The sequence below is a fragment of the Macrotis lagotis genome, chromosome 2 (genome assembly GCF_037893015.1).
Source record: "Macrotis lagotis isolate mMagLag1 chromosome 2, bilby.v1.9.chrom.fasta, whole genome shotgun sequence".
NCBI lineage: Eukaryota > Metazoa > Chordata > Mammalia > Peramelemorphia > Peramelidae > Macrotis > Macrotis lagotis.
The window spans coordinates 122,846,583-122,859,698 of record NC_133659.1 but is presented as its reverse complement, the minus strand read 5'-3'; the positions used below and the strand labels follow the sequence as shown (position 1 = coordinate 122,859,698).

At 32.8% G+C, this 13,116-nt stretch overlaps 1 protein-coding gene across 5 annotated transcripts in view; it reads right to left on the bottom strand.

Moving 5' to 3' along the window:
- Nucleotides 1-13,116, bottom strand: part of LYPLAL1 (lysophospholipase like 1) — a 124,265-nt gene that overhangs the window by 104,149 nt on the left and 7,000 nt on the right. For all 5 annotated transcript variants that reach the window (XR_012475726.1, XM_074222692.1, XM_074222694.1 and 2 more), the window contains exon 2: nucleotides 9,842-9,941. Coding sequence is in view for 4 of the 5 variants with exons in the window: in XM_074222692.1 (XP_074078793.1) it covers nucleotides 9,842-9,941 (100 nt within the window). In the remaining variant the exon portion in view is untranslated. The remainder of the gene's footprint in view (nucleotides 1-9,841; nucleotides 9,942-13,116) is intronic.

The following is a 13,116-nucleotide window of genomic DNA, read 5'->3' as shown; positions in this document are numbered from 1 at the left end:
CAGTAATCAAACATACATAATTTGATAAGCATGTTTACAGATTAGTTATTCTGGGTATGAGGAATTAGGATTATGGGAAAGAGATACATAAGACATAAATTTTTACAAAGTGTTCATTAGATTCTGAAGGGGGTTTTTTGTGTGTGTTTTGTTCTGTTTTTCTTCCTCTGGATGGGGACAACATTGTCCATAACCTGTCTAATATGGTTGTCCTAGCTCTGAATTGCTGAGAAGAGCTGCTTCCAATAAGGGTGATCATCTCAGTTTTGTTGTTAATGTGTACATTGTTCTCTTAGTTCTACTATCTTCACTCAGTCCAACCATTTATGATTTCTTATAGAACAATAGTATGCCATAGTATTTATATACCATAACTTGTTTAGCCATTCCCCAATTGATGGGCATTCCCTTGATCTCCAATTCTTTGCTACTACAAATAGGGCTGCTAGAAATATTTTGGAACATGTTGGGACTTTCCCTTTTTTTTTAAAATAATTTCTTCTGAATATAGACCTAGAATTGGAATTGCTGGATCAAAGAGTATGATCAGTTTTGGGGCATTGTTCCATATTGCTCTCTGGATAGGTTGGATTTGAAGTCCATCAGCAACATATCAATGCCCCAATCCTCCCACAATTTCTCCACTATTGATCATTTTCCCTTTTTCTCATTTTGACCAATCTGATGGGTGTGAGATGATACCTCATTGTTGTTTTAATTTGCATTTCTCTAATCAATAATAATTTGGAGCATTTTTTCCATATGATTACACATAGCTTTAGTTTTTTCCATTTGAATCCTGTCTATTCATATCCTCGGACCATTCATTGATTGGGGAGAATATACTTCATATAAAGGTTAAAAACAGAGGAGGTGGAATGAGGAAGGGGTGTGGTGGGGGTGAGGAACATTGTAAATATGCAGAATATATTCATATGATGAAATCTAGAAATCAAGCATAGGGAAAGCCTCACAGGCATTTTTAGGGTGAAGAAAAATAAAATTAGAAATATAAGATGTATTGTTAAGAGTGTATCAAATTAAAGAAAGAAAAAAGATAAGTTAAAGAAAACATCTTAAATCTGGTGTGGAGACAATAATGGAGAACTTCAATGATTTAAACCTGCTTAAGTTCACATTCTGCAAAAACTGAGCAAAAAGTATCTTTTTTGCTAACTGTAATGATAATAGCATTCTTTTTTTTTTTTAAGGTTTTTGTATGGCAAATGGGGTTAAAGTGGCTTGCCCAAGGCCACACAGCTAGGTAATTATTAAGTATCTGAGGTCAGATTTGAACTCAGGCACTCCTGACTCCAGGGCTGGTGCTTTATCCACCATGCCACCTAGCTGCCCCGATAATAGTATTCTTTAGAAAGAAGGACCAAGGAAATTTTTGACTTTTTATTTTAATTTTTAAGTCATAAAGACATGATTGCTAATATGGAAATGATGGGAACCACACAGAGAAAGATTACTGACGAAAGGTATTGTAGAAAGGGATCTAGATTTGGAGTCAGAGGACTTATCACTGCTGTGACTGTGGGACCATCACATAATCTCTCTAGGCCTCAGTTTCCTCATTTATAACCTACATGGGTTTAACAAGATGATCTCAAGATTCCTTGCATAAATCTTTATTACGACATTTGAATATGTGATAGAGCAGAAACTGAGATATCTCATATTTACATTAGATTTTGCAGAGAACAGATTTTGAGGTTTAGAGAAACAAGAAGAAAAAATCTCGAGGATCACAATTCTGAAAGGGAACTCTGCCAAGAAGGTCTGGGAAGCTCTCAAGAATGAAATTTGGAAAATGAAAATGCAAGGAAAAAATCTGAGAAGAAGGAAACAGGGAAGGTGTGGTTACTTGATATTGTAACTCCTTTGGATTCTTGCAGTGTTTTTTATTCTTTAACATGGAAGCTCTGGATTTTGGCCATGATATCACTGAGAATTTTCCTTTTAAGATGTTTTTCCAGAAGTGAATGTTGAAATCTTTCCAACTTCATTTTGCCCTATAATTCTTTTTTTAACCTTTATTTTTTAAAAAGTATTTATTTTTCATTCATATGCACATGTATATCTTTAAGTTACAAAATTTCCTTCTACTCTCCCTTTCCACCCCCCCCTCTCTTCAGAGGTGAACAGTCAGGTTAGCATTGTATATACATATTTTTGATAAATGTTTACAAATTAGTCATTTTTCTGTATGAGGAATTAGGATTAAGGGAAAGAGATACATAAGATTCTGAAGGGCTCGTTTTTTTGTTTGTTTTGCTTTGTTTTGCTTCCTCTGGATGGAGATAACATTGTCTATAGCAGTCTGATATGGTTGTCTTAGCTTGCCATCAAGATCAACCATCAAGGTTGATCATCTCACAATGTTGTTGTTGATGACATTGTTGTCTTGGTTCTGTTCTTATCACTCAGCATCAGATCCCATGTCATTCTATGCTTCTCTAGAGTATTATCATTTATGGTTTTTTATAGAACTATATTCTGTAGTATTCATGTATCATAACTTGTTTAGCCATTCTCCAATTGATGGGCATCCCCTCAAATTTCCAATTCTTTGCCACTACAAAAAGAGCTGCTTTGAATATTTTAGGACTTTTCCCATTTTTTTAAATAATTCCTTAAAGATTTGGAATTGCTGGGTCAAAGGATATAAACAGTATTATTACTCTTTAGGTATAATTCCATATTGTTCTCCAGAATGGTTGGATCCATTAACAACTCTACCAGCAATGCATAAGTGTCCTAATCCTCCCACAACCTCTCCAACATTGATCATTTTCCCTTTTTATCATCTTCACCAACTTGATAGATGTGAGGTGATATCTCATTGTTGTTTTAATTTGTATTTGGTCTTATCAATAATGATTTGGTTATTTTTCTTAGTTTTTGCAAGGCATTGGGGTTAAGTGACTTGCCCAAGGTCACACAGCTAGGTATTATTATGTGTCTGAGACTGGGTTTGAACTCAGGTTCTCCTGACTCCAGGGCTGGTGCTCTATCCACTGTGCCACCTAGCTGCCCCATCAATAATGATTTGGAGCATTTTTCTATATCATTATAAATAGCTTTAATTTCTTCATTTGAAAATCCTCTATTCATATTCTTTGACCATTATCAATTGAGGAATGACTTGTGTAACCTTAGAAATCTGATGCAATTCTCTAAATATTTTAGAAACGAGACTTTATCAGAACTCCCAGTAGTGAAGATTGTTTCCCAGATTTCTCCTTTCCTTCTAATTTTGGGAGCACTGATTTTATTAGTACAAAACTTTTTGATTTAATATAGTCAAAATCATTCATTTTTCAGTTTATAATGTACTCCAATTCTTTTTTTTTTGATGATAAATTTATCCCTTTTCCATAGATCTGATAGAATATCTCTTGGTCTACTATATCATCTATGGTATCGCCCTTTACTGTCTAAATCCTGTACCCATTTTGATCTTATTTTGGCGTATGGTGTAAGATATGGATCTATGCCTAGTTTTTGCCATACTATTTTCCAGTTTTCCCAACAATGTTTATCAAATGAATTCTTATCCCAGAAGCTGATGTCTTTGGGTTTGTCAAAAGGTAGATTGCTGTAGTCATTTACTGAGATTTTTTTTTTAACCTATCCTAATCCACTGATTTATTATACTCTATTTCTTAACCACTACAGCCAGTTTTGATGACTTGCATTATAGGATAGTTTTAGATTTGGTAGAGCTAGGCCACCTTCCTTTACTTTTTTTTATCCATTCGTTATTTTGCTGTTCTTGCCCTTTTGTTGTTTCAGATGAATTGTTACTATTTTTTTCTAGCTTGATAAAGTAGTTATTTGGTAGTTTGACTGATATGGCATTAAATAAGTAATTTAACTTGAGCAGAATTGTCATTTTTATCATATTAGCTTGACCTAAACATGACCAATTGACATTTTCCAATTATTTAGATTGATTTTACTTGGGCGACAAATGCTTTATTAATTGTATTCATAGTTTCTGAGTTTTTCTTGGGAAGTAGATTGTCAAGTAGTTAATGTTGTCTATAGTTATTTTAAATGGAATTTCTCTTTCTATCTCTTGCTCTTGGGCTTTGCTATTCATATATAGAAATGATGATTTATGTCGGTTTATTTTGTATCCTGCTACTTTGCTGAATTTGTTAATAGTTTCACGGAGCTTTCTTGGGTTCTCTAAGTATACCATTATATCATCTGCAAAGAGTGAAAACTTATCTTCCTCATTGCCAATTCTGATTCCTTCAATTTCTTTTTCTTCTCTTATTTCTACAGCTAGCATTTCTAATACTAAACTGATGATGGTGATAATGAGCATCCTTGTTTCAGCCCTGAATTTACTGGAAATGCTCCAAGTTCATTCCCATTACATATAATATTTGTTAATGTTTTTGATAGATACTATTTATTATTTTAAGGAAAAATCCATTTATTACAAAACTTTCTAGTGTTTTTAATAGGAATGGATGTTTATCAAAGGCTTTTTCAGCATCTATTCAGATTATCATATGATATCTGTTGGTTTTGCTATTGATATATTTAATTATGCTGAGTGTCTTCCTAATATTGAACCATCCCTGCCTACATGGTATAAATTCTACCTGATCATGATGCATTATCCTAGTAATAACTTGTAGTAGTCTCAATTTAATTTAAGATTTTAGCATCAATATTAGTTAGGAAGATTGGTCTATAATTTTCTTTGTTTTGGTTCATCCTGGTTTAGGTATCAGTACCATGTTGGTGTCATAAGAGGAATTTGGCAGAACTCATATTTTTAAAAATAGTTTGAGTAGAATAGGAATTAGCTGCTCATTAAATGTGGTAGAATTCACTTATAAATCCATCTGGACTGGAGACTTTTTCTTAGGGAGTTTACTGATGGTTTCTTCTTTTTCTGAAATGGGGTTAAGTAATTTATTTCTTCTGTTAAACTGGGGAGTTTGTATTTTTTGTAAACATTCATTTCACTCAGGTTATCCAATTTATTGGCATATAGTTCAGCAAAGTAGTTCCTAATTATTGCTTTAATTTCGTCCTCATTAGGAGTTAGTTCACCCTTTTCACTTTTGATACTAGTAATTTCATTATCTTCTTTCTCTTTTTAATCAGATTAACTAAAGGTTTGTCTATTTTATTGGTTTTTTCATAAAACCAACTCTTCGTTTTATATATGAGATCAATGGTTTTCTTGCTTTCAATTTTATTAATCTCTCACTTGATTTTCAGAATTCCTAATTTGGAATTTGATTGGGGATCTTTAATTTGTTCTTTTTCTAGCTTTTTGGGTTGCATACCCAATTCATTGATCTCTTTCTCTATTTTATTCACATAGGTATTTAGTGATAGAAAGTCTCCCCTCAAAACTGCCTTGACTGCCTAAATTTTGGCATAATGTCTCATTATTACTATTTTCTTGGATATAATTATTGATTATTTCTATTATTTGCTGCTTGATCCACCCATTATTTAAGATAAAGTTATTTAATTTCCAGTTAGTTCTTGGTTTATTTTTCCATGGCCCTTTATTACAAGTAATTCTTATTGCATCATGGTCTGAGAGGTATGTATTTATTACTTCTTTTTTTTCCTGCATTTGATTATAAGGTTTTTGTACCTTAGTCCATGATCAATTTGGTATAGTACCATGTAATGCTGAGATATATATTCTTTTCTTTCCTCATTAAATTTTCTCCAGAGGTCTATCACATCTAAGTTTTCTAAGATTTCATTCACCTTCTTAACTTCTTTCTTGTTTATTTGGTGGTTAGATTTATCTAGTTCTGAGAGATGGAGATTGAGATCTCCAATTATTAAAGTTTTGCTGTCTATATATCCTTGTAATTCACTCAGCTTTTCCTTTAGGAATGGATACTATACCACTAGGTACATGAATGTTTAGTAATGATATAGCTCATTGCCAATGGTGCCTTTTAAGAAGATGTAGTTTCCCTGCTTATCCCTTTGATTTTTGCTTTTACTTTATCTGAGATTAGGATTGCTATCCCTGATGTTTTTTACTTCAGCTGAGGTATAATATATTTTACTCCAACCTTTTACCTTTATCCTGTGTGTATCTCTACTTCAAATGTGTTTCTTGTAAGCAACATTTTATAGGATTCTGTTTTTTTAATCCATTCTGCTATCTGCTTTTGTTTTATGGGACAGTTCTTCCCATTCACATTTAGTTAAGATTACTACTTTTGTATTTCCCTTCATGCTATCTTTCTCCATTTATATTTTTCTCTTTTCTTTCCTCCTATACCTCCTCACCAAAATTTTACTACCTTTCCCCTTTGACTTTCCTTTTAAAAATTAAATTTTAATTTTTTATAAATTTTAATTTCCAGTTTATTTTCACTTATATCTTCACCTTCCCTTTTATCAGTCCCTTCTTCCCTTATCTTTCCCTTTTCCTGTCCCCCCCTTCCCTATAGATTAAGGTAGATTTTTAAATCCAAGTAGGAATGCATCTTATGCCCTCTCTGGCCTAAATCTATGAAACAGAATTTATTCTTCATTCACATTCTTCCTTCTTTTCCTCTAAAATTATAAATCTTTGTGCCTCTTCCCCTGGTGTTATCACTCCAGTACTATTAATCAGGTATCATCAATCACAGTTTGATTACTTGATTGCTTGAAAAGCACATATTGTTGTCAAAGTATTATCACAGATTGTTTGCTTGATTTCTTTGTCTAAATTTACATAAATTATAATTATAATCATTTTTACCTTACCCCCTTTCCAAGTACTCTCCTAGTACACACAAACCTCCACATGAGCCAAAGTATCATCCAAAGCCAAAACATTTCTTGAACTATTATGACCCTCCCTCCAGACCTATTTTCTCTCATACTTTATCTCTCTCCTCTCCCCCCTCCCCAGCCACCCAAGGTACTTAACCCCTTGTTAAGTGAAGCAAGGACTAACACAAACCCTGATCTAATTAACTACAAGTATCTTAAAGGAATCTAAGCATTGAGAGGCTGTGAAGGTCTCAGCTGGTAACTTCACAAATGATAGTTGCTTATAATATTCTCTCCTTTATATGAAGAGTTCTGAAATTTGGCTATAATAAGTCTTGAAGTTTTTATCATGGAGTCTCTTTCTGGAGGGGTTCTGTGTATTCTTTCTTTTTTTTTTTTTTAAAGTTTTTGCAAGGCAATGGGGTTAAGTACCTTGCCCAAAGCCACAGAGCTAGGTAATTATTAAGTGTCTGAGGCTGGATTTGAACTCAGGTACTCCTGACTACAGGGCCAGTGCTCTATTCACCACACCACCTAGCCACCCCTTTTAATTTAGTTTTTGGGTTTTTTTCTTTCTTGTGTTTTCCTTTTTGCTATGATTCTTTATAACTATATGGAAAAAAGTGTGTAAAATGATTGTGCATGTATAATTTATATCAGATTACTTGCTACCTTAAGGCAGAGGGAGGGTAGGTTGGAAGGCAGAAAACTTTAGAAAAAATGAAAGTTGAAAACTCTCTTTACATATAGTTGAAAAAATAAATTTTAAAAAAAGTTAAAAAATAAAAATGAACTATGATCTAATCTAATTTACAGCTGATAAAAGAATCTTATCTGTAGAAACAAGAAAGGGTTCATCCATTCTTTACTTGAAGACTGAAAATGAGAAAGAATACCTTACACTCAAGGTAACCCATTCTACTTTGGGATACCTCTAACTATTAGCAAGGATTTCCTGAAGTCAAATGCAAATTCCCTTTCTTCAGACTTTACTCTATTACACTGTTCTGCCCTATGGGACCAAAAATTCCCAGTTTGTCAGCATTTCAAATACTTGAGGAAGGTTTTTGTGTTCCCCCAACCCTACTATTTTCTAGGCTATTTACCTTAGTTCCTTCAACAAATCTTTATATGATATTAAATGAAATAATATTTTAAATATGTATATATACATACATAAATATATATATATATATATATATATATATATATATATATATATAAATGCTTTTGCAAACTTTGAATCATTATAGAAATGTAAACTATTGGTAGGAAGGTAATTGCACAAAGTCATTTGCCATCCTCTGTACATTCACTAATGATGACTTATTAGTGTCATTCCTTCATAAAAGAGGGCAGACAGATATGAACTCAGTCCTACATATATAGTCTAACCAGGGCAGAATAACAAATAATATTTTTCAAAGTTGTTCTTGTCTTAATGAAACCCAAGATTCTGTTAGTTTTTCTAGTTGTTCTCTCACATTACTAATGCATATTGAGTCTTCCAAAATGCATATATCTTTAGATAAACTGTTGTAAACTGTTGACTATTAATGATCTATCTTATATTTACGAAATTGATTTTTTGTACTTAAGTAAGATTTTATCTTAAACTCTGAGTTTCACTTATTAAATTCATTCCAATGTTCTAACCTATCAAGTTTTTTTTAGGATATTGACTCTTTCACTAAAGAGTATTAGTAATTTCTTCCAACTTTGCATCATTTGCAAATCTGGTAAGGATTTTATTTATGTCTTTCCTGAATTCATTGACAAAAAACATTAACAGCACATGGCAAGTACAATCCATCAGTGACTAACTACTCTTTGAGTCTGACCGGTCACCTAGTTCCAAATATTTAGCCCTTATCAACCATTCCATAAGAAAATTCCATAAGAATAAAGAATACTATCTTTGGACAATTGAAATTACAACATTCTCCAGATTCCAGTATAGTAACCCCATCAAAAAAATAAGTTTAGACCTGAATGATCTATTCTAATAGTCATGTAAGTTCTTACTCCCTGATACTTTTCTAGATTTTCACTAACCATCTCTTAAAAATATGTTCTAAAACAATATTGTCAAAGTCAAATGGAAACAGGGGCCACTAAACCGCATATAACAAGGGATCACTACAGGATGCATACTGACTTGAAAAAAACCATATATTGACATTATCTTTTATTGTGTTTTTTTTATTTTGTTAAAAATTTGTCATTTACATTTTAATCTGGTTCTGGTCCAAGTCAGTGTTGTGGTTTGCACTGTGGCCTATGGGTCACACATCTGACACCTCTGTTCTAAGCTTTCCTAGGAACTGAAGTCAAAGTTACCAACTCATAGTTGCCAAATTCTACTCTTCATTTTCTTTCTTTTTATATTTTTCAAGGCAATGGGGTTAAGTGGCTTGCCCAAGGCCACACGGCTAGGTAATTATCAAGTGTCTGAGGTTGGATTTGAACCCAGGTACTCCTGACTCCAAGGCCGGTGCTCTATTCACTGGGCCACCTAGCCGCCCCCATTTTCTAAAAATTGAAACATTTTGCTTTTTTCTGACTCTTTCAAATACTGCTGATAGTGACTAATTACATTTTTCAATTGATCTATTTCAGATTACATACTCATGAAGAGGGAGTTATATTTTCTTTAACACTTTCTAATTCTGAATTGGTGACTTCTCTATGAAAAGATATTAGCTTCTTTATTTTGCAAGGCAAATGGGGTTAAGTGGCTTGGCCAAGGCCACACAGCTAGGTAATTATTAAGTGTCTGAGGGCTGGATTTGAACTCAGGTACTCCTGACTCCAAGACCAGTGCTCAATGCACTGCGTCACCTAGCTTCCCCCAAGACATTAGTTTCTTCAGAATATTGTCGTCCACTTCTTAATTCAAGACATCTCAGATTCTTTAAACTTATTCTTTAAATTATTTAAAAGATAATGGCACATTTATTAAAAAGTCAAAGTATAAGGAATTAATTTTTAACAAATTTTCTCACCATTACTATATGCATTTTATGTTTTAAAAAAAGTTAATTGGTCCATGAGACCAAACAGTACATACCTGGAAGGAGCTGTTGGATAAATGATTTTTATGTGTTGAAAAACTAGATCATGATTTAAAACTTGACTGATCCATCCTCTGAATCCTTGACCAGAATCACCTGAGGATACATGAAGATAAAGATTTTTTTGAAGATAAATATTTTAAATATAGAAGCTGGAAATCAAAATTTTTCCACTGAAATTGTTAAATGTTTAGTATAAATTTCACTATTCTTGATTTAAGTCATTCTTGATGAAATCAATCATTATTAGAGCAATCCTTATAACACTAACAATATAATATATAATATATAGTCTTTAATAAACAGAAAAATACATGAAAATAAGATAGCTTTTTATTATTCGAACATTTTCATGCTACACCCCTGGAAGCTAAATAATAAAAAGAAATAGAACTGCTTGTCTTAATTAACAATGACTAAAAAATTCTATGACTTTTGTTCATGGTTTCATCACTAGTTCCTGAGGAAGAGCTTATGAAGTTTTGCATTTTCTCATTAGTTAAATTTACCCTAGCAAAACATATTAAAAGAAAATTTCTCCAAATATATAAACTTTTAAAAAAATTCTATGTTCCATTTGCTTGTTATTTTTTAAAATTAATTCCTTAGGCTAGCAAATAAATTCTTAAGCGTAATTGATGTTTGTGAAACTCCATCATTGCTAGATTTCATTATCTTACCACTTCTCCAAAATGAGTTGATAGTATATTTTGATTTATTCGCTTACTGAAACCTAAATTGTTTTGATAAATTTTTATTTATTTGAAACAATTAATATACACCCTTCAGTGTAAAAAGCAAAACAAAACAAAAAAAAAAACAGAAGGAAGTAATCCTTCTGAGAATTAGTAAATAACTGCAAGTAAGGTCAACCATAATTTCCTGATGGTACAGGGTGGAGAAGGTGAAGAATTGAACTAAACCTCTAAGATTTTGTCTATGATTCTTACCTAAAGCCAAGATTTTAAGTGTAAGACATGCTTAATCATTCTCTATACAGAAGTCCATTTAAAATGAATGCCTAATTACTGAATTACTATATCATTAGAATGGTACTGAAACCCACTCAACAGGAGTAGGGGTAGGGGTGGTTTTATTAAATCAGAAACCTAGAACTATCATCTGTGATTCACAACAATGTCATATCATATTAGTATTAGATAAGTAACTAAAACCAGGCTTTCCCTCAAATGAATTTCAAAGTCAACTATTGAAATTTCTTTATGGACATAGATGGCTACCAAAATTAAAATATACATCATAGTAAACTTTCCAAACTATTAAGTTAAATGGTTCTTTAATCAATTTTTAAAAAACCAATTTAAAGGATGATTTTTTTTTCAATCCAGCACTGTACTTGGATGGTAGCTTTGTATAAGTCAGTTAGAATAAAAAAAAAATTCAATAGTTAGCTTAGTGATGTATAAGAACTATAAAGCCAGTGAAGATGAAATAGCATTAGAAAATTAAGTCCATGAATCATATATGATCACTATTAGTTTAATAAGTTCATGTCCAACTATTTATTTAAAATTAAAATTATATTTTGCAGAAGATTATTCACTTACACTGCCTAATTTAGCTGAATCTCATTTTAATTAGTCGTATTTCCTAAATTACAAAAGTTATGGAACATAAGTATAATAATTCAATGCAATATAAAAAATATTAGCTATACTAGAACATTCAATTACAGTCATGATTAAAATTCTATTTCAAAGCCACCATCATTATCATTGTCTCAAAGAATTCTCCATAAGCAGTTTCAACATGAACTGCACCAACAATACACAAATTTCACAGAATCATAGACTGTAGACATTAGACCCACAGAATCTGGCACAAAGCAGCTGCTTAATAAATGCTTATTGATTGACTGACCTCAAAAGCAAACAATTCCAAAGCATGTCTGAAAGGAATGTCCATTAGATAACAAGTGGGAAACGGCAGTTTTAACTATTAGCAGATCCTTCTAAGACAGGGATCCTTATCACACCCATTCCACTTCTAATTGATGGAAAAATCTGTTTTTTCCCCCAAACATCAAGTCTAAATGTAACTCTTTGGAGTAGCTAGATGGCACAATGGATTGAGTACCAGCTCCAAAGTCAGAAGGACCTGAATTACAACTTCTATCTATTGCATCTGGTTCTTTATTTTGGGGTAAAATAGAACAAGTCCAATCCCTTTTCCACATGATAGACCTTCAAATATTTGAAGACAGTTATGATAAAATCACCATCACAGATTTAGAGCTGGAAGGGATCTTGGGTCACGTGAACTGTTAAGGATCTTAATACAACTCTAATTTTAAACATGAGAAAAATAAAGTCTAGAACTATTGTGAAATGGTTTGACTAAGGTCCCACTAGCAGAAGTGGTAGAGCAGGGGATGGGGAAGGTGGTCCCCATCTCCACAGTCTCAGGCTCCACAAGACCTGGGTACTCATGCTCTAGGTCCAGCTTCCCTGCTCTGGAGCTCTATCCACTACACCATGTTACTTCTCAGCACAGACCTTTTGATCTTTTCTCTAGGTTCAACATGCTGCTTCTTTAGATGACACAGACTCAACACCTTTCAACATCCTGTATGTCCGCCTGTGGACACTCTCTGGTTTATCAGTGTTTGAAAGCTATGGAGTCCAGAACTGATCCAGGTGAGATCTTATAAGAATACTACGGTAAGATGATTTCATCCCTATCCCTGGAATACACATCATGATTACATCATCATTTTTTTGGTTAACTGATCATAATACTGACTTACGTTATACTTACAGTCCACAAAACCCCCCAGATCTATTCCAGAACTGCTATCATGACTCCTCCATCCTATATTTGTGAAGTTGATCTTTTGAATCCCATATCTGAGTCATCGTATCTACTGAATTTCAAATTACCAGATTCTTCCTAATGGTCTATCTAGTCTGTTAAGACATTTTTGAATTCCAATTCTGTCATTCAGTATGCTAACCATGCCTCTTAATTTTATGTCATATGAAAACTTAAAAAGCATTATATCTATGCCTTTATGCAAATTATTGACAAAATGTTAAACAGTAAAGGATCAATCACAGATTCTTGGGGGGGGACTACACTAAAGACATTCTCCCATGTCATCAATAAAAATACTAACTACTAATCACAGAGCCTAGTCATCCAACTATTTTTTAATCGATTGAATAATTTAATCCATCTTCTTCTCAAGAATAGTAAGAGATACTTATGTGAAATTCTGGTAAAATCTATAACAGGGAAGGAAAGGGTATTA